The sequence below is a fragment of the Drosophila melanogaster genome, chromosome X (genome assembly GCF_000001215.4).
Source record: "Drosophila melanogaster chromosome X".
Lineage (NCBI taxonomy): Eukaryota > Metazoa > Arthropoda > Insecta > Diptera > Drosophilidae > Drosophila > Drosophila melanogaster.
In genome coordinates, this window is record NC_004354.4 from 11,454,678 (window position 1) to 11,476,541 (window position 21,864).

The 21,864-nt window shown below is 40.8% G+C and overlaps 2 protein-coding genes across 4 annotated transcripts; both read left to right on the forward strand.

The window, feature by feature from the left end:
• The first annotated feature begins 108 nt into the window (after positions 1–108).
• Positions 109–4,550, forward strand: HP5 (Heterochromatin protein 5). Of its 3 annotated transcripts, NM_132490.3 has the most exons (4): positions 109–514; positions 605–1,810; positions 1,978–3,087; positions 3,553–4,550. In NM_132490.3, the coding sequence occupies exons 1-4, from the start codon at positions 400–402 to the stop codon at positions 3,633–3,635; spliced, it is 2,514 nt and encodes an 837-aa protein (NP_572718.2). In that variant the 5' UTR covers positions 109–399; the 3' UTR covers positions 3,636–4,550. The 3 variants fall into 3 exon arrangements, with proteins under 3 accessions (NP_572718.2, NP_001259451.1, NP_996409.1); NM_001272522.1 differs by lacking the exon at positions 3,553–4,550 and having other exon boundaries at positions 1,908–2,454; NM_206686.3 differs by lacking the exons at positions 1,978–3,087; positions 3,553–4,550 and having other exon boundaries at positions 605–1,942.
• A 558-nt stretch (positions 4,551–5,108) lies between these two features.
• On the forward strand, positions 5,109–21,827 carry CG43155 (uncharacterized protein). The gene is made up of 8 exons (NM_132492.3): positions 5,109–5,447; positions 19,389–19,550; positions 19,613–19,736; positions 20,202–20,351; positions 20,663–20,854; positions 20,910–21,025; positions 21,088–21,180; positions 21,242–21,827. The coding sequence occupies exons 1-8, from the start codon at positions 5,205–5,207 to the stop codon at positions 21,395–21,397; spliced, it is 1,236 nt and encodes a 411-aa protein (NP_572720.2). The 5' UTR covers positions 5,109–5,204; the 3' UTR covers positions 21,398–21,827.
• Positions 21,828–21,864: the final 37 nt, after the last annotated feature.

The following is a 21,864-nucleotide window of genomic DNA, read 5'->3' on the forward strand; positions in this document are numbered from 1 at the left end:
GATAGGAAATAGGCTATTTGTTGATAAATTTAAAATACATTTTGTGGTTAATGATTGTTGGCGACATAAATAACCCATAAAAATGCGCCGAGGCGGTGAAATATTTTCGCGGTATCTGCGCACGGGCACACCAGCTAGATGGCGTCTTTAGGAGTGTGTAAAATTAATCAGGAAAGTTACCTGAATGCAAACGCGATTTTAAAAGTCGCATCTGCTGATTAAGTGGGCAAATCGAGTGCTCCTCGCGCCACAATTAGTCCGTGGTACAGTGGCCTCACTAATTGCGCAAAACACACATCTGTAAGCGCATATTAACCGTATATTTTAAAGCGGTAAATCTGCGCTCTTTGCTAATTTTCATTTTCGTGGGAAAATCGCAAAGGGCTGAAACCTGCGATAATGGATATTTTTGATATGGTCAAAGCGGCGCCGCCGCCGCAAACTATTAATCCGGTGGACACCAAGCTCTCCACTCCGTCGCCCATACCGCCCGATTCGCCAATCGACGTAAATGGTAAATTGAGCATAATTTTGTTTGCCTGCAAATTGGCTGGCAATCCTAGAAGTTTAATAACCTCCAATCGTTTTTTCCATTTTCTGTCAGACCTCCTGGAGAGTGGAAACCAATTGGACGAGAATGACTTGCGCATGTCGAGAAAATCAAAGAATGTCGAACAGTGCAGCATTGATCTGTTTGATTCGGAAACATCATTCGACCATCTCGACGAGTCATTGGCCAAGAGGAAGCGTAAGAGCGTGGCTAACTCAAAACCAAACAAAAGCAGGAAATCCACTGTCTCTGCATCGACGCCGCACAACAAGAGGCCAAAAGTGTCCATTGACGACGACGGCGAGGCCATCGAGGAGGACCAGCAATCGATGGTGGTCGTTCCCACCAAGACGAAGGCTCAGCAAAAGATGTTCAGCGATCAGCAGTCGCCGAATGTTAAAAGAAAGGTGCGGGTGCTATTACGTCGCCTGAAACAGACAGAAATCGATTCGGCCGTCGAATCTTTGGCCAATTCATCATTTATCAATGTGCCCGAGATCGTTAACCAGAGCGGTACTAGTGGCCGTAGCAGGCACAAAAAGAGAAAAACGTCACCTAAGAAACAAAAGTCATCAACAGCGCAGACCAATTTCCACATCAAAGTTCCTTTGCAGAATGGCGCCAAAAAGCGTGCTCTGAACCACTCGTTGCGCGCTCATACACCGCCGCCCAGTTTGGCCAAGAGTTCTGAAAGCACACACTCCGCACTGAAGCGAAGTCCCAAGCCCAAGATCAAGGCGAAGAGATTATCCAGTCGCGGACGCAACACCGATCCGGATTTGGTTAAGCGTTATGGCGCGCATTTCTTTGGCTGTGTGGTGAAGGTGAGGAGGACGCGTTTACCAAGTGCCAAGTGGCCTGACTGCAAACCGCCTCCCATTGGCGACGGAGTTGTCAGGAAGGTGTATCCCAAGAAGGCGGTATCCTTCAGCGAGGCCGTCGAGATTCTGGGCAGCCCCGGGGGTCCATCACGTCGGTCTACTTTCGGTTCGCTTTCATCGAGAGGAGCTCCGAAACCGACACGACTGCAGCGTGTGGATGCCACTGGCAATGTGCTGGAGGACATAGCACTGACCTCCACGCCGCTCTTCTCGTCATCTTCTGGAGGCTCGCGCGAGCGGGTTAGGCGCCGCTCATGCAACGGTACGCCTGTGGTCGGAAGGCTCAAGTTACGCAGGTTGGGCCGCCTAAGCATAGACAACAGCTCCTCCAGGTCTGATGGAGGTGGAGATAATGATGATGACGATGAGGAGTATATAGGTAGGAGGATGCACTTATTAAACTGACATCAAACTCGATGTAATCGCATTAATCATGTCTCATTTTGTATTAAATGATTTCGTTATTTTTATGACAGGATTTGACCAAATCAAATTAAAGAAGAATTGAGCTAAAACTAATGCAATTCTCTCCATTTTTACGTCCAGTGCCCAACGATGTGCCGGGGTCCCAGAGATCTGGAACGCCTCCGCCCAAGAAAAAGAAGATATCCTTCACCACGACCATCAGTGATGATGAGGACGAAAAGCCGGTACTAAAAAAGCAGAAGGATGCACAAAAAAAGCAGCCAAAACCCCTAAAAGAAAGATCAAACAAAAAGACGGACAAGATGCTAAACGAAAAGGAGACGACTGACAAAATGCAAACGAAAAAGGAGAAAAAAACGGAAAACTCACCAGTTGTGGAAATTGAATCCTCCGATCCTGATGTCGAAATCAAACCACCAGTGAAGGAAATCGAAACGAATGAGCGAGAGGGAGACGCACACGAAACTGAGACAAATGAAGTAGAAAGAGATAGAGAAGAACAATTTGTGGATGCAACAGAGAAAAATACAGATGAGGCGAAGGAAAAAAAAGTAGTAAAAGATATGCCAGAGTTAAAAGAGGCTGACAATTCGGAGGAAAAATCGGAAGATGCTCGAGAAGAAGTTTTGCTAGACGAGGACGAGAAAAATCTGGAGGAAAATGCAGCTGAAATCAGCGATAACGCCGTCAAATCTTTAGAAAAACCAACGAACGAAGACAGGGTTGAGAAAGTAGAGGACGAGGTCGAGCATGCCGAGGAGTTCAGTGACTTGCCGACCCCACCACAGCTCCCGTCCACAACTGACGATAACGAAGATGACGTGCTGGAGATCCAGACGTCGTTGGACGATGTCCGTCAATTGCATACGCCATCATCCCGCCAGAGTACGCCCAAATCGCGCAGTCGCCTCGATTCCGGTGACTCCGATTGCAGCTTTAAGTCCGCCAGCGATAACGCCAAGCTGCTAGCTGGACAAGCCATTGAGGAAACAGAGCAGAAAGCAAGCAAAGCGCCGAACGATGACGAGGATCAACAAACAGCAGCAACCATCATCGGTGATCCCATCGATTCACCCGAACTGCCGGCCGAGCTTATGACCCCGCCCTCGGCGCCCAGGACAGTGAATGGTGAACCCACCAGCGAATCCAGATCAACGGCAACGACATACTACTCGCCCATGGAGGATCCCATGGCCACGCTAGATGACGTCATCATGGACCAGCTATCCGGTGAGTGCCAGACGATCGCCTCCATCGCAAGGCAATCTCAAATAATAGCATGAATACTTAGGGAGTACAAGTGGGGACTGTTAAGTCTTCAAGACAGTAAAGTACGTCATTTTCTACTTTAATTCTTGCCAAGTAGTCTCGCTTTTCACGAAACTTCTCTATTTTGTGAGGCCAAAAACTCTTACGTTAAAGCTCTAGTGACACTTGGTCATTGGTCAAGCATTCCATTGATTGATTTAATGAACATTCGCCCGTTGCGTACATTTGTCATTAAAACAACTACTTAATAGGCATTTTTTGTACTTTCTCTGGTCTTCTCTAAGTCTGGGTATCTTAATTAAGTGTAAGTGTATAGGCAATGCACAATTTCCAGTTGCAATTTGAACTTGCTTATATTTCATACTTTCGTAAATGTTAATTTGAATGCACCTTCTAATAACTATTTGCTCTGCTTATGCCTTTTAGAACCCAACTTTCAGTTGAACTCCAGCCGCCATGCCATCTCGAGGGGTACACTGGACGAAATAATGACCGCGTTAGAATCGTAGTAAGCTGGCAAATTGCGCACCAAGTACAGATAGACAGATACAGATCGAAACCGAAGCATACACACAGACACAGACATAGCTACAAACTCACACGCACACACGTAGGTTTATTAAGGACCGATTAATTTGTACATTTAACTGAATTTATAATTAGTTCTCCCTACGATCAAGAAGTAGTCTTACGTTTATTTTTAAAGACATATTCAATTTATATGCAAACTCACGTTGAAAATACCAAAGTATTTTTGCAAGAGAAAGCTATTGGTGCAAACGTTAATATTTTGCACTTATATGATTGCTAAATTAGTCAGCAAAACAGGGACAAAATTTAACACAGCTCACTCACTCAACTTGCAAATGTGTGCGATAGACCGTAAAAATTAATATTTTAATATTATTAACGGTTAAGCGGAATCAGAAAATCAATTTTCAATGTTTAAGCTACTTAAACAGAGCGTTACGTTAGTTTGACTTTCAAGAATACGTATTGTTCGTTTCTCATCCTTTTTTTTTTTGACAACTTAGATTTAAGAAACACTTGCGTTCATGCACATATATAAATATAAATATATATATTTAAGTATGGATCGTCTTAAATGTACTGTAAGTTCAATGTATTAATGTACATCATCATCATAAAATGTATGTATGTAAAAAGAAAACAGATTAAAAATGGATAAAATATGTTGCCAGTTTTCAATGGGATTGGCTGAGAAACTTTTTCGAAATTTGCCGCCATTTGAAGATGTTGCCACATTCGAACATTGACGTTGCCATATTGTGAAAAGTCTTGTACCGTTTATTTTAAGCTATGTAAAAATGATGTTATTTTTATTACCTAACATGTTTTTTTTTTCACAGAATATTCTACAGTTAATTTATACAGATTGAATAAATTTAATGTGCTAGAAAGAGATTTTTTTGTGACTAATTTGAATAGATAAATGGAAAGATGTTATCTTGCTTTATGAACAACACACACTTAACTTTCTGATATATTTATCAATCACAGGATAACTTAAGCTCGTTTTTATTAATGTTCTATTATATAATTAATATAATAAAATGTTTCTATACACAAGCAACCATCGCTCAGCGTTTCCGTTCTTATATATTCTTATTATAATAAGTATTATTTCGAATTTATGCAACGATTTTACGTTCGTTCAGTTTCGCGGCCAACGTTGCCACATGTTGCCACACGCTTGCCCCCAAAGGTGGCCACCTTTCATGCAGAGCCCCGCGTATCCAATGCAGCGCCAAAAGCAAAACAGTCGCAACTTTGACTTGTTGACGGTTGGTTCTCCTCGGGATTCTGGGGCCGCGTCAAAATTCCAGATCGTTTGGCGCGAGTGCGAACTATTTCAAAAGTTGCCCCTTTGCGTGAGACGTGCCCCCGAAATGTTGAACTCACAGGACCAAAGCGGGCCGGGCCCCTGAAAACCAAAAAGAAAATAAAGAAAGAAATTAAATAGATATAAACAAAAGAAAGAAAAAAACACACTATTAAATGATAGCACAAGTAATTTAGGCATAGGCCGGCCAAAACAATCAGAAACGGAGTGCAGAATGCCCATGAAGAAGGTGACGGTGAAGGAGTACGATTCGCAGGATGAGGCCAGCACCGAGCTGCTGGAGAAGCTCAAGCATCTCGACCGTCGTGTGGATGCCGCCGAGGGTGGTGGCTTGGCCAAGGGAACCGCCGGCGGACGAAGGAGCACCGCCTGCTGGCAGTCGATGAAGTGGAAGTCGGCGCTCAATCACATCGGACTGCTCGTCTCCCTGTCCATTTACTGCGGCGTGGGCGGATTGGTAAGCGATGGTGGGGGGCAACGTGTGTGCCCAGTTCGGTGCCCAGCAGACCCGAACATAACTAGGCAAATATTTAATTATTTTCAATATGTTTTTATTTATTTATTTTTGTTTTTCCATCCCCCCCTACCTTTGGCTCGCCTTTTGCGGCTGCCGCGAACATGCAAAATGATTTGTGTTGTTGGGCGAAAAGCCGAAAAATGGCTAGCGTTCAAATTGTTTGGAGCAAGAAAGAAATGCAAAACACACATAAATACAGTGGCCAATCGAGCAGGGGATTTAACTTGGCCTAAAAAGAAAATATTTAATATCCCTCTAATGCATTTTTAAGCCAACAAATTTAAGTCACTATATCCTTCCTTCAAATAAATGTTGCATATATAAAAAATTATGAATCCAACGATCGTGCACTGTACCAATGCGATTAAAAACAATAACCCAAACAGAGCGCAAATTTATTGCAGTGGGAAATAGTAAAAATTAGACCAAAATTAAGTCATAAAACTATTTTGTACATTTAAGTGCCCCGCCTCCCCTAATTGCCACTGCACACATATATCGCCACATATCCAGACGCCCAAATCTGTCTGGCTGGCGGAGCAGGAGGCAGTGCATCATGTGGACCACGTCCAGGCCTTTTTGGCCTTGTCTAAACATTTACATTTTCGCCAATGACGTCGTGGTTTCAGCTCTTGGCCAAGTTCTAGATACATATATACTTGTATATATATGTACATATGTGTATTTGGAACTGATGCCGTCAGTTGTCCACGACTGCAAACTACAACTGGCTGCAGTTAATCCAAGGCAAAGGTTGGAGCTGAAGCAGCCAGGAGTCCTAATTGCTGTGTCCCACGACTTGACATATGGCCAAGTGTCGTGCCGGGTGGGTATTTGTTATATTGCCTCTCAATTTCCGCGGACTACAACAATTGGCCACTGCGAAATGGATACGATGGTGTGGGTGACGGGCTAAATGAGCCAAACGAATGAATGTCGAAGCTTATCGAGAATGTCTGATATGTATAGGATATATAGTACGATGGAGGTAGCCATCATTAAGGAGCATCTAAAGCAGGCTATTTATACCGATAATCAGTGTTTTTCCTAAGCAGATTAGTAGATTTCTGTTGAATGTATTAAAAGATGGTTTGATTAGCTTAAATAATCATCCTTTGACTTGAGCTGGCGAACTTAAAATACATATTGTTAGCAAAGTGACTCTATTTTAATGTACTTCCATCGACGGACTGCCTTGGCAACTAATGATGATTCATGGCGCCTTGAGTTCTTCGATATTTTATTCTCGGCCACGTCGAATGGGAAATCGAACAGCATTATCTTGGCCCAATCAACACCTCGCTGATATATCGGAGAGCCATGCATTAATCAGGCAACACATTCGCATTCATATGGATTGTCGAGGAATCCCCACCCCCTTTTACGCCCTAGCTAAATTTTTCCGAATTTTCCGACGGACGAAACGTAACGGTTCGGGACGGGACCCTTCAATCTCTTGGCCACACACCACATGTTGGCCAATTATGCGCACTTCTCACTTAAATGGCTCATCAAATTTATTTCGAATTCAAATTCACATGGTGAATGGCATTTGTTTTATGTTCCGATTTCACGACGCCTCAATCGCTTGATCTTTTTCTTTATCCCAATAAACGGAGGAAAAATGCATTTAAGCTGTTGAAATAATAATTATATGAATAAATGGTAATCGTACTTAAATTATGTGCCACGTGGCATAAAAAATATTGCCAACTGAAAAATTAACCCTCCGGCTTTTGGTTTGCAATTTCGCACCCACTTACTTAACCCTTTAAACGGAAATGAATCCTGCGACGTGAGCGGAAGTGTCCACATCAGCATATCACATGTCATTCAAGTTTTCGCACAGTTTTTCCTCTATGTTTTCCGTTGCCGGAAATCAGTTTCGGTCACTTGACCAGCGACAAAAACTTTTGAACCCCATCGTCTTTTCTTCGATATTGGTTTTAACAAAAGTTGAAAATACTTAGCTTTAAGATGTGATCTTTGGATTTTCGGTGAAAATATACAGTTTTGTGTTTATTAATAGCCTCTTTGTTAGTTTGAATAAGTTAAAAGTATCTAAAGCTTCCCGAAATTTAAAAATAAAATTTGTACAATTTTTAATAGACTGATAAGTACTTTTTTAAAACATTTAAACAATATTTCTAAACCCATGTCGTCATCCTTTTGGGTGTCTCCATTTTCCGGAGATGAGCCGCTTTAAAGTGAAATCACTTTTTGGGTGGCACAAGCCCATAAACTTTTAATTGCTTTTGTTGACGAGCTGGCCATGAAGCAATTGACATTTATCTATTTAATGCGTTCGCTTCCTTTTTTCCCCGCGACACAACACCAGCAAGTTTATTTATTAATTAAGCCAAATTCCCAGGGGATCGAAGGGAGTGGGTCTCGAATTACCAGCAAACAGCCTCCCACTTTCACATATGGCAAAAAAAAAAAAAAAGAAAAAAACTCGTGGGATGAGTGGCCATAAATCATTTTAATTAGCATTTTGTAGCATACTTCAAGGCGTCGTCGATTCCCTGCACGTATGTGTGTGTGTGTGAGCTTTCTCCCTTTATCTGTGTGTCCCTGTATCCTTGTGTGCGTGTGTGAAAAATTTCACTTTGTCAAAAGTTGTCCAGCGGAAAAAGTTAGAGGCCGAGTGAATTAAGTTGCTGGCCAAAACAACAAAACGGCCAATTAGACTCAAGTCAACCCAACCCATTTTCCCACTTTCTCCCCTTTCTGGTCATTGGACAACAAAGGCCAAGTTATTAGCAACTACCAGCAATAATTATGTGGACTTTAGAGAATATGTAACGATTATAAAAAAGAAACATCTTTAAGTGGCTTGACAAGGAAAAATGAAAAGATATTGGGCAAAATGAACTCAGCTTAGTAAATATTCTCATCGCTTCAATTTTTCTCTATAAATTACAAAATAAATTATTTTAAATTGCTGGTATTTTCTGTGTAAACTTTTTATTATTTGCCTTAATATTTGGCTTTAGGACAACTATTTGTTTGATTCCTGCTGTCTTCCCTTATATGTGGATTGTCTCATGTGTTTGCTGGTGTTATCTGATTAACTGACCCATCCAAGCCTGCCCAGAAATGATTTTTCATATCGAGGCCAACTTGCTTCTTGGCCCTGAACGCAGGCCAAACAGCAAAAGCCAAAAGTCAGGAACTAGGCACGGCCCAATAGACGCTTTTCCGCTTTTCCGCATTTCCATCGCGGATGTTTGCAGCAGGAAAAGCAAAGACGTAGACGTGCGAAAGGGCAAAGACAGCAGAGGGAAAATCATTTTGGGGAACGCGGGAAAATCACGTCAGTTTCACATTAGCAGCATATTTTGACAAATTTTCCTTGCCAGCCAACCAGGCTCAAAGGTTAGACAAGCGAAAACAAGAGATATTACCAAAGATAGTTAGTCTATAAGCCTTTAGTTTATGTCGGCTTTCCATTAGATATATTTTGTGAGTTTTCATTATACATATACATATATATTTCACTTTTACTTTGTTGACTGCTTCATAAATTGAGTTGTTCGCTTTGTGAACTCTGACCACAAGTGATGAAATACCTAGAGTCCATTTGATTTGGTTTGCTAATGCCAAAACCACCATGGTCCAACGCTCCTGTATATGCAACACTTTTGTCGCAAATTCCAATCATGTACGCTCCATTTGCGCAACCCGAAACTTTTCCGTAAATTACAAAAGAATGACAATCCTGGCGATTCGCTGCAAGATGAGAGGGTAAATAAACAAAGTCTGTGCGAAGTGTTTAAGTGTATTAAGCGGAAGTCCTTCATCCTTGCCACGCATGTGGCATACAAAGCGGCATTTGCGCAATTTGCAATCAAAAAAAAAAAGGGGACACAGATCAGATCCAAATGGAAATCGCCAGTCATAGTCATAGCCATCGAATCGAATCGTTTATTTTCGAGGGCGTTCAAAATGAAAAGACATCGGCAATTTAACACGCAAGAATGAGCCGGCCCCCGTTTGTTTTACATGTGTCAAGTGGCACGAGATACAAATTATTTTTGGCCAGCGGCCAGGAAAATGAATACAAACCGAATGAAAGTATGCACATCAAGTGGATGGGTGGGTGGGTGTTGCGGCCTGCTGCTCTGTTGGAGAGCCGTAAAATTATTAACAAATTATGCGGCGACAGGCAGGTGACAAGTATGGGACAGATTTATGCGTCGAGTGGCCAAGTGTGAAATGAATTTATATCCAAAAACAAAATCGAGAGTTCCTGCGGCGACGCGTGTGCCATCCAAAAATACGAAAAAAAATATGCATCGAATTGAGTCATTTGGGGAAACTCGTTAACGTGCACACACTTATATTAGTATAGATATACTCGTATATAGTGAATGTACAGACGATCCAGGTCATCAAGTGCATGGGGCAGTTAGCCCCGATCCGCTGGAAGCTGAAAGCTGAAAGCTGGATCCATCAATCAATCGTTAATGTCCCAGCCAGTTGGTTCATCGTATTTATCAGTTTTAACTTTTAATTGTTTATTTACACAATGCGATTTATTTTTTATATATATATCGCTGGGACCGCTTTTTAATCTGGCCCAATTTTGGCGAATTTATGTACTTTAAGTGTGCGAAAAACGCGATGGTCGGCCATTTGACACGAATGTTGAACTTTTGGCAACTGAGCGATTACAGATTTATATAGTTATAAGCATGGGAAATCCCCTAATTACTTTCCATTTCGAGCCTAAGAAGAACTCTTCTTTTGCCAACCAAATGATTTCTCCAAGAAATTGTAAACTTTTCCTTTTTTTTTTTGCCAGTCATTTTCAATTTTCCGTCGCCAAGGAAATTCCATTGCATTTTCCGCCAGACGGACACTATTTACATTTTGCCCAGTATTTATTTGCCATTTAAATGTTCGTGCTTTTCATCCAGATTTTTTAAACTCATCCCACACACAGTTTTTTTTCTTTTTTTTTCGATTGGAGAGACGTCACTATTTGTGGGCGGGGCACATCGCACACGCCCCTTGACAATAGCAACAATTAAAACCCCGCCGACCATCACTATCACTTTCATTTTTCCGCATTGTTTGCTTGTTCGCATCGTTCTCACCTTGTTTTCTTATTCGCCGATGCTTGTTTTTATTTTTTTTTTTGCGGCGCACGAGGCGTATGAGTAATATGCGTATGCGTGATTTTTTTTTTTTTGTATGCTACCATGTAGCATATTTCCCATCCCGCCCGCCGCTCGTTTCGGTTTCTATCTTTAAGCGTGAAGCAAATAAATTTGAAGAATTCTTTGTTTGCATCGGACTTTTTCTCGATTTCGTTCTCGGTTCGCGCTTCCAGCTCGCGGAAATAAATTGAAAATCATTTGTAAACTATTTGCAGTATCGCTGTATAATTATGATGATGATTGTTGGCTGTATGTCTGCCAAAACAAGCTGGCCATTGAAAATGTGCTGGCATTAATAATTTATACAATTTATTAGCAAATTAAAATAATAAACTACCGCTGCCGTCGATTTGATTTATTTATTTTCTTAGCATAATATCGCTGCTTCGTTCGTTGCTCGAATATAACGAATTTGTGGTGTGAAATTTAAATTGGCAACAAGGAAAAAAAAAAAAAAAAAACCGAAATGAAAATGGAAAGAACCAAACAATTTTATGTGGAGTTGGCATGTCAAGGTTGTTCTTGCTCTTCGCAAAGTCTTGTTATTTTCACTTTTATTTTTGGATTTTTTTTTTTGTTTTCTGCGGTTTTTGTAGGTGGATGTAAGTGGGTGGAAGTGGGAGGAAGTGGCTTATAACAAAACGTTCGACGGCGAATTAGCATAATTGAAACGGAGTTGGGGCAACTACTTCACTTAACGAAAGGAAAACATGTAACCATTTGCATAGAGACTGAATCGATGCTCTTTTCTATGTAAAATGTGTTTTTATATCAGTAACACTTAAATTTGAAATCAGAATTTATTTAAATACATGCATTTATAATGCTTAAATGCGATCTATAAATGGAAATACAACATTTTTATTAGCAAAGAATCGATGGGCGTGTGATCGAATCCAGATGCTCATTATGATTCCTAACATATGATGGCTTGTACTAGAAGACAGCTAAATGAGCAACTGACTTTGATCTCTGCTCTATGGGCTCTTTGGTATGTCTAATATCTCTGTATATTTATTCCAACAATTTCTGTGAAGCAACTTGTTTATGTGATGCTAAAAGAATATTGTTTATTGGCCGTAGTATAAGAGAAACTAACTAACGCATACACTGCAAGCACTTTCACCGTCATTTGGACCATTCGCACCAATTACCAGAAGTTAAGAGCCATGCCAGCAAGAGGAGCCAACACCGGAGTTGTTGGCCAAAAAAAAAAAAAGCGAACTAGAACTCGGTCAACTTTTTAGTCCCGGCCATTGTGGCGCCTCGCGTGCTGCACCAAAATCACTGCTAAGCCAAAATCCAAACCAAACCTCAGCCCCATTAACCCACCTCCAGCACCAACAGTTCCTACAGCTCCAACTCCTCAACTTTGAACTGGGCCAATTTGCCCCTACCTTCACTTGAACATTGACGCGGCTTTGATTGTTTTGCTTCCTTTCCCGCAGGTCGACAGTCGACACAATCTTAGACATCAGGCAGCACGCGATTCCGAGTCGAAGCAACTCAATTTTGAACGGAAAACGTAGAGGCAGTAGCAGATGCTTAAAAGGTTTGCCCAGGGTATCAGCCGGGCATGCTGGGCAGACTAAAACTTAGGAGAAATTCATTGATTTTCCTATTGCGCAACTAGACTTTCCAACTTATGTACAACTTGTTTCTATTTAGATATAATCAACATAATGGGTATCTTATAGTTGATATAAACTGATAACCATATGCCACTTCCGCGCGCAAAGTTGCGTGCAACATTTTTGCATGTCGCAATGGCGTTGATTGATGGTGACTTTCTGTGTGTGACCGCGAGTGTGCGCTAAATGCACATAATGCGCATACGCAGCGTGTGCCGCCGTTTTGGGCCAAACTTTGCCGAGCGACTCAGCATATTTTTCGCCTTACCAAGAAGCAGAAGCAGAAGAAGTGAGCGACAGGCGGCAAACAATAAAAACACTTACGCACTCACCAGCATGTAAATAGATGGATGTAATACTTTGCTGAACTTTGACAAGCGGCAAAATGCATTAAAGTTTAACTTATTGAAAAAGGGGGGGGGGGGCGGTGTGTCGGGTGGTGAGCAGAGTTATGAAAGTTACACAAGTCGATTATGTAAATTGCCAGCGGAGTTCAGACAATGTTAGTAGGTCTTGGACTTAAGGCGCCTTGGCTACGGATTTATGTGTAACTTTCTTAAGTTAAATGAAATTTTTTGACAGTTTTTACTTGCGCATCTTGCTAGATTGTTTATTAAATATCAATCCAATTGAGTGTATATTATCTTTTACATGATTTACACATATGCATGTGGCAACTTAAATATCCATTTCTTGATTCAAACTAGATATGACAGACTCTTTTGGCCAACTTACTTATTATAGCCAGCAAAGCTGACAGTTTCATGGCTTGAAATGATGCCATCGCTTGCAAATTGAAAGTAAATAAAATAAAATAAAATAAAATGAAATGAAATGAAATAAAGTGAAATATGCGCGAGTGAAACCCACAAATCATCGGGGGCCACGATGGCCAAGCCAAGAACAGCAATCTCATTAGCCAACAAATTCATCCGGCAGCTGGCCACAACACAGTGTCAATCAAAAGTCAGCGCCCATCTTCCCCCCTTTTTCCCATGGACAGTTGCCAAAAACAAAAGAAAAAAGTGGCTATATGCCATAATACCCCCCAGCTCATAATTAGAAAATTAAAAAACTATCATTCTTGGCTGTCCACGAAATTTTGCCTAGCACTTCATTATGTTCGAGCAATCATACATAATGATGTGTTTTCATTTCTTGTTTCGTTCGCTCATTAAGACACTTGAGAAGTTGAGAACTTAAGATCTCGAAATATTTATTAGAGATGAGATTAAGCGCAGGGAATTTTCCAATTTGGCCAACTCAAATTCATGACTTATTATATATGCCTGATTCCGAAAATGGGGAAATAACAATTTTAAACACTGCATATTTAGGGCGCAACAACTACAACTTTCTTGTTTTCTCCACGAATCTCTCATATTGGAACACGCAAAGTTGCTAGAGAGGAGCATGAATTGACGATATTTCTAAGCTTTCAAATATTATTTATAAACTTATACTGTATATTATTAGTAAGAGACGTTTTTATAACTTTATGTACTTGTGGTTTTGGCAAGCTGTGCGATACTATCGCATACTAACGTGAGTGGCATCCTCCGCCTCCACAGCCTTCCCCTACCCCTACCCTTCCACCTACCGCACCTTCCCCTTGCGATGCCCTTCCATGTGGCACGCAATCCGAAGACCTCCATTCCGATCCCACGGGCGTAATCTTTCTGCTGCCATGTTTGGCTCACTCGCACTCGCCATCGCAATCGCGGAGCGGTAAAAAACGCACAAATCAAAAGCGGAACTTACATGAAGGAAAACAGGCAGTCAGGTGGGCGGGGGCAAGTGTGTTTGGAGTGTATAAAATGTAAATATATATATATGTATATATGTATATGGATATTAGCCCCAACAGCTGATTTGTTGTTGTGCCATGCAAATGGCACCCACCTCTGCGATTTCCTCTTCTTTTATTTTTGGTGGTTTTTCAACTTCTCCATTGGCTTGTCACGTGCTAATGGACACGCGAAAAAGGTGGGTCATTCTGGGGGGGGGGGGGTTGCAGGTTGAGCAGGTCAAAGGTTGAGTTGAATGTGGGCTCCACTGCCTCCGCTCACGTCGCATTTTCTATGATTTGTTGTACCCAAAAGCAGCGCACAGAGCTTAAAGTCGGCTTTAGATTGAGTCAAGTGATATGGTTGAACATAGAGATTGCGTTTTACTTGAAAATATTCAAGTAGTGCTTATAATTGAATTGAAAACTAATTAATTAGATTCGAAACTGAATATGAATTTTGCCAAAAGAGAAATTCTATAAGCTCATATGTATTGAAATCATCTCAAACTACTTGTTAATGCAATTCTTATTATGTGTTTAATTTGGGCTAACAAAGCAGTGACCATCGATTTGACAATTCCAGCTGATTTCCAATTCCTCTGATGATTTCCCATTTCATTCGGTTCGTTTGGATGGCAAATCAAGTGCTCATCCTGTCCATGTGGCTGAATGGGTCTAGACCCGATGATAACGATGACAATCTCTGGAACCACCACCATGCCCAGCCCATGCCCATGGATGAGCTTCGTCCGCTGGCGATGGCTGATGTGGGTCAGGCCGATGGCATTAGCATAAAACGAACATTCAAACGGCGCTCCAGGAATCAGGAATGGCACTTACTCGCCGCCTTTTTTTGCCGGCCATTGGCATTGTGTCCGGAATTGGTTAATTAACCGCAGGTGGGGCCAGCATAGTACACTTCGGCATTATCATTCCTTTTGGACTTTAATTCGATTTCAGTCTGCTGTTTTTGTTTCTTTCTTTTTTTTTATTTTTATTTATTATTTTCTTTTTTTTTTTAACTCTGCCCATATTTCTGTGCTGCTCGGCCTTGGCCATAATAATTACGCATAAATATGTCAAGTGGGCCCAGGGTGCGAATGGTGCATGAAGTGGGCCAAACGGCGGGTGGTCCTCGTCGGGCTGCTGTGCCGTTGGCAATAAAAAGCCATAAACGTTTATACATTTACCATTATAATTGGGCCTTCTTCCGTTGTGTGTGTCAACGCTACGATACGGATGGGAATTTCACTTGAAGTGGAACTTTTGCGTGGAACTCTCTCGCCCGATGAATCCAACTGTTACAAGTGCCCACGTGCTGTGATTGTAGTGCTCAGCTAAGAATTTATTACGCTTCAGTTGAGGATTACGATTATGATTATTATTGTAAATAAATAGTCACACAATGCAGAATGATTTATTAAAGTGCGTGAAGTGGACCTATCATAGCAAAACATACTCGCTTCTATACAGTTTTAGTTAGTTTAAAGAGTATGCAAGGATTCACATACCTAAGATGCATAGATCCGAAGATTTTTCTCTAATTAATCATCTTATTACTACTTCAATTTATATTATATACACCCTTTTAATTCTTTCACTTGGTTACTATCCGAAAGTGTAGATGCCCAGATTTTCGGCACTGCCATCAAATCACTTAACAAGTTCGATCGTTATATATCATACAATAGATCTTCGGGTTAAGAGCCCTCAGGCCATTCGGTTTTATTGCGACGAGCGCGGCGCACTCAATAAATAATCAAAACTTAATGGACTGACAGCGATTTATGCGTGCAACAACAAGTTTTGTGGAAATTATGTCTAATTTGGTATCAAATCATAAGCTCATAAAATCAACAAGCCGCCCGCGGTTTTAAACGCGAACGACAGCAGCGGTGCGGCGATACGGAAAAATGTGGGAAAATGTTTTTCCCTTTTCCTTGCGCCTTCGCATAGTCATAAACAAAGAAGTCTCTCTCTTTTTTTTAACACTATTTAAAAAGAAGATGCTCAAAAAGGGCGCCCAACGGACGCCGCTGTCCATTTTTCGCATTTTCCACATTTTTCGCATTTTCCGTATTTTTCGCATTTTCCACATTTTCCGCATTTTCCACATTTTCCACAACGCTTCCGTTTTGGCAGGTCCCGGCCGAGAGACTTTCGTCGTTTGGGTCAGGGTCCTGAAACAACTGGCGGTCATTGCCGCCCATAGAACTAATTTTCAATAAATAATACCAATTTATATTTATTATGCATTCGCTCGTAATAATGTGCGCTTCTAAATAAATAATAAATAATCATAAATACGCAAGGTTAAGATTTATTGTTATTTTTGCGTAGTGCGTTGAGTGAACCCTGTCTGCATTTCGTTTATTTGGGCATTTCACACATTGTTGCTGTTGATTTTGAATCATAAATCTTGTGGCATTATAATATTGGGCTTTTAAACAAAGGGTATGTAAGTAGGTATAGTCATACTAACTGAATGATATCATTTAAGAACTGAAATATATGGGTAAACAATTCTGATAATACATATGAACCACTTCTTGCTCTACTTCGTCAGATTCAACTCAGTATGCCTACAAATATGTATGATATACTTATGACTTTTATAACTCAAAAAAAGTCTAAATTATTGGTTCCTACATCTATCTATTATATATATGTACATATATAAAGATCTATCTTTTGCCTGCTTATCTAAGCCCTCTAACTCATTCGAATGCTTAGCCATGATAGATCCCCGTATGCCATAGTTGCTTATAGTCAGTTCTGCGACCCGTCAGTTCTGAATCCTTCAGAGGATGGTGTGTTGAATCAATCCCTGACCTTGTGCCGAACTGGAGCTGCCGTCCAGTCTACGGATTGTTTACTGACCGTAGCCCACTTTTCGGGGCGCTCGCGGCGGAAATGAATTATCGCCCGCTAAATGGGCGCGCACATCATTATTGCCATACTTATTTGCTCATGGAGGCAGCCGAGCAACATTTTAGATGGCTTTTTTTCTCCCTAAATTTTGTTCTTTTTTTTTTGCCATTTTTGTTATTCTCCCCCCCCCCCCCCCCCCGGGCTCCATTTGTAAATGAAGAGAAATCACAGTGGACATTAAAAAAAAGCAAAAGAGGAGGAGCTGTAAAAGCGGGAATTACGAAACTGGTTCCGGTCTCTGGGCTTTTGTTTGTCAATCTGGATTAGCTGGGCTGCCAGCTTTACTTCTATATTAAATGCCACTCCTGAAATGTTCAGAATAACGCTGAAAGAAAATGGGTGCTTAGTAATAGTTACATAAATATTAAACAAATAAATAAAAAATCTTTGGGTCTTTAGATCTTTACAGATAGCTTAAATAGTATCTGTATAGTTTATATGATATATACATGGATTAACTATCTGTAAGCTATAGATTTCTTTATACCACAAGTAAATATAGCCAAGAATATACAATGCAATGTATTTATTAACTATTTAATCTACGAATTTTTCTGTTGTGTATACTATAAAGTCCAGTTCAGGTGGTCATTTTGGAGCACTCCATTATTTCCATATGTCGTGCGTTAATTGCGGCACATGTATGATGATGGCTGAATGGTCAGGGGTTTCAGGAGTTCTGGAGTGCTTGGTTCCCGGTAATTGGGGTATGGGGCATGGGGCATGAGGCTTGGGGCTTGGGGATTCCCCACTCTGGCTCCGCTTCGTGTGATTTATGGTGTGCAAAGTGGGGTGACAAAGTGACAAGTGCCATAAGCCGGTCACGGCGAAGAGTTGTGGGCAGGAAGTCACTTTGCGAAACAGTGATTTTTACGAGCAAAACGGGTGGAACGAGTCACTAGTCGTAAATTTTGGATTGAGGCTTAACCCAATTGTATAGTTTGTACAGCACTTTTCTAGTTAGAACTACCACGCGCATATTTACAAAGTATAATGTAATAGCATAATGAAATGACAATAGTTAAATAAATGAAAGCTATAGTTAAAACAAATACTTATATACGCATATCTCAATCTGTAGGTACATTTTAAAGTAAGAGCATAGATACATTTTAAGCTATCCGAATATCTCAATCTGTAGATACATTTTAATGTATCCCAACCTGCAGATACATCTTGAAGTACCAACACCAGTCACCGTTTTTGCTGCCCAGAGTGTAGCTCACCCTGCCACAAACCTTCACTTATCATAACTCAGGGGAACCCCCTGTTTTTCCGAGTGGTCAGGTCAGGCAGATGGGGGCCAGGGCCCAGGATAACCCCATGTCCAATAATAATTATAATTTATGCGCCGGCACAGAAATAAACACAGACGCAAACTTTCAGCTGTTCGTCTGTCTGCGGATGTAGCGAACTAAAATTACAGATCTGTATCCCTGCTCCTGCCGCAAATATATATATCTATATATCTATATGTATATGTATCTATATGTATATGTACATGTATATGTATGAAATGGCTCCATTAGAGGTTGGACAACTTGTCGCCTTTAAATTGGTCAGGGAGCTGGGCGAGGGATTGATTTCGGTGGACGGGAATTAATTAACCAAGTGCAGAAATGTGCAACTGGGTAACCAAGCAAGGACAACCAATTCAATTAATCAAAATGGAGACGTGCGAGGAATGCAAAGCATTTGCAACTCTGTCAAAGTCATGGAAAGTGATGGAAACACTTTGAGTCACTCAAGGCTGCACATATATCTTTCTTACCCCATTTTCTTTTCAGTGTGTGTGTGTGTGTGGGTGTGTGAGCCGAAGAAAAATTGTCTGACACATTTAAATTGAATTTCCAAATTTATTTGGTTTCTCTTTCGGCTTTTTTTTTTTTTGCAAACATTTCGCTGGCTGGCTGGTTCGCCTTTCGATTTGCTGTTAAAAATAAAACTCGAAATCAATTTGTACAAACTATTTTTATATCGAAAACAACATACTACAAGTTAAACAAATTTCCAGCGATGATGTGCGAGAAATTGAATGAAGATTGGATTCTGTTGTATTTACGTTTTCTTTCCATCACTTAAGAACATCAAACAATAGCATTTCGAATTCCACTGAATGGGCATTTTTTCTTCTTCCTCTTTGGCTCATTTAAAAATAATCGTTAAGTTATTGTTCATCATTATTATTAGTTGTCGGGGCGAAGGTAACGGGGGAAAGTTCAACATTAATCGGAATTTGAATGAGTTTGTATGAATGCTGGGAAAATACCTATTCTGCATTCCACAAATAAATCTTATTTATTTAGTGTAAACTTACTAGTTGAAGATTAAAAGTATTAAGTAACTTTTTACACATTTCCATCAGATATTTCGCCATTTAGAACGTCCTGCGGAAGTGGAGCGCCTTTCGCATCTGAAGGATATTGTGAAAACGCACAGGGAGCGCTTTTTGCACACCATATTGAACAACACCGAAGTGCACAATCTCGACGAGCTGTTGTCCTTCGAACTGGCCAAATACGAAGCGGTTGGCATTCCCTTTAAAAAACCCCAAGCTAACCACCACTGATAACAAAACCAATCTTGCAGGCCGTTCAACAGGCGGCTGAGGGAGGGCTACTCATTGTGGCCGACAAAGACTTTCCAGAGCCCTACGAGCGATGGAGCATCCTGCAAGCTGTGTTCTTCTCATCGACTGTGTTAACCACCATAGGTGAGCGATGCACCTTAAGTTATTCATTAATTAAGTCAAATAACGAAAAAGATACTCAAGGGATGGAAGACACCATAACAACATAACATATCAATAAGAATATAAAGAGTGTTTTTCTCATAACTTATCTTAAAATGGTCATATAAGAGCAGGAATTACTGTTTTGTGCAGATAATTACCACTACTAACTATCCCTAAGACTTTTTGACGGTTTTTGAAAAATTAATTTTTGGGTCGATTTTCGCATTTTCGGTAAGGGGTAACATCATCAAAATTTGCGAAAAATGGCGAAAAATTAAAATTCCAAATTTTAAACACAGTTTGTTTAGAATTTTAAATACGAACTCAACGAGGTATAACAATCCATATTTGGACCATTATTTCCAATGTTGTGGCCAAAAATGTGAATATTTTCTGTAAGCCTGATTAAAGTAATGAATTTCTATTGTTATTCAACTATTTCAGGCTATGGCAATATTGTGCCAGTGACGACCGGTGGTCGGGTGTTTTGCATTTGCTTCGCCCTCATCGGCATCCCGTTCACCCTCACCGTGATTGCCGATTGGGGTCGACTGTTTGCTACCGCAGTCTCTGTTTTTGGCAAACATATGCCCAGTAAGTAACTAAAACATATTAAAAACCAACTGAAAATATGTATGTAGAGTGCTTAGCCAAAAACAATTCCCAATTAATGTGATAATTAAATGGTAATATACAATAATAACATAGGCATAAAAACACAATCGTACACAGTGCGTATGAGCGTTAATAATGCGACTGCATTGAAAAGCATTGCGCATACGCACCGTTGGTTTTGTGAGCATATTTCATTTGTGTAATTATTGCAATGATGCGTGAAGACGCTGCAGCTGAATGAATACTTTATTAATAATATTAATGCATATGTTATTATTTAAACACCCTAGCGAAACCAAAGTTTACCAACTTTATTGGCAAAACCTGGTTCTATGCCATTTTGGCCGTCGGCTTTCTGGGCGTTTACTTGGCCGCTGGAGCTGGTCTACTCCTGCTTTGGGAAGATGATTGGACATTCTTCGATGGCTTCTACTTTTGTTTCATCACCATGACAACCATCGGATTCGGTGATTTGGTGCCAAGTAGGTTGTTGGAGCACCCAAGTGTGTATTTACTTCATTTTGCCATACTCTTCAGAGAAACCCAACTACATGCTACTGTGCACATTGTATATTCTTATTGGCCTGGCCCTGACATCGACCATCATTGAGCTGGTGCGAAGGCAATATGCCACCAGTTGGGCCAAGCTGCAGGTGGGTTCTACAAGTATACACTATTTTTATTGTATTATTTACCAAATTTAACTATTTTCCAGGAGCTATCTGGTCCCATGGCGGAGACTCTGCGTCGCTTGGGCGAAACAGCCGGCACGGGCCTCGATTATACAGCCCTGCAGAAGGTGCTTACGGTATGATGATTCTCACAAAATAAACACAAACATACGATACTAAATGAAGGTTTACCACCAGGTGTCCATGCCCAAATGGAATAGTAAGAAGAATGAGCACAGTCCCGATATTGCGGCCCTGGAAGCCATCACGAATGCCATTTTGAAGGAGGTGAAGGAGGCGCAGAACAACAAGCCGAAGGTCCTGCAGATCGTCATATACGAGTCGTCCGTTTAGACGGAAAGGAGGGATAGAAACCAGACAGCGAGATTGAGCTTCCATCGATGAAAAAAGTGCTGCATAGTTTTGGGCGAGCAGGCAGAAAAGCAAAAAAAAAATATATATATACATATATCAAGCGAAATATCAATTGTAGTTAGGCTGCCGATCGTAAACCACATGTTACAGTGGACACTGGCTACTGTAGCACTGCCAGACTTCCATAAGTTAGTGTCCGTACTTATAGCTATTATATAGTCAAATGTCTAGGCAATAATATTGCTCATACGTACTGAGGTCACTCTTACACACACACACACACACACACACACACAGACACACACACATGCAAAGCACGGCAGGTGATTTAATATCTATAGTAATAGAAAATCTTTTTTTTTTTGAGTAATTCTAACCGTATGAGGTAGCTTAGGTTATTCGTAATCTTAATCGTAACTCTTGTCCATACCATGCATAAATGTCAT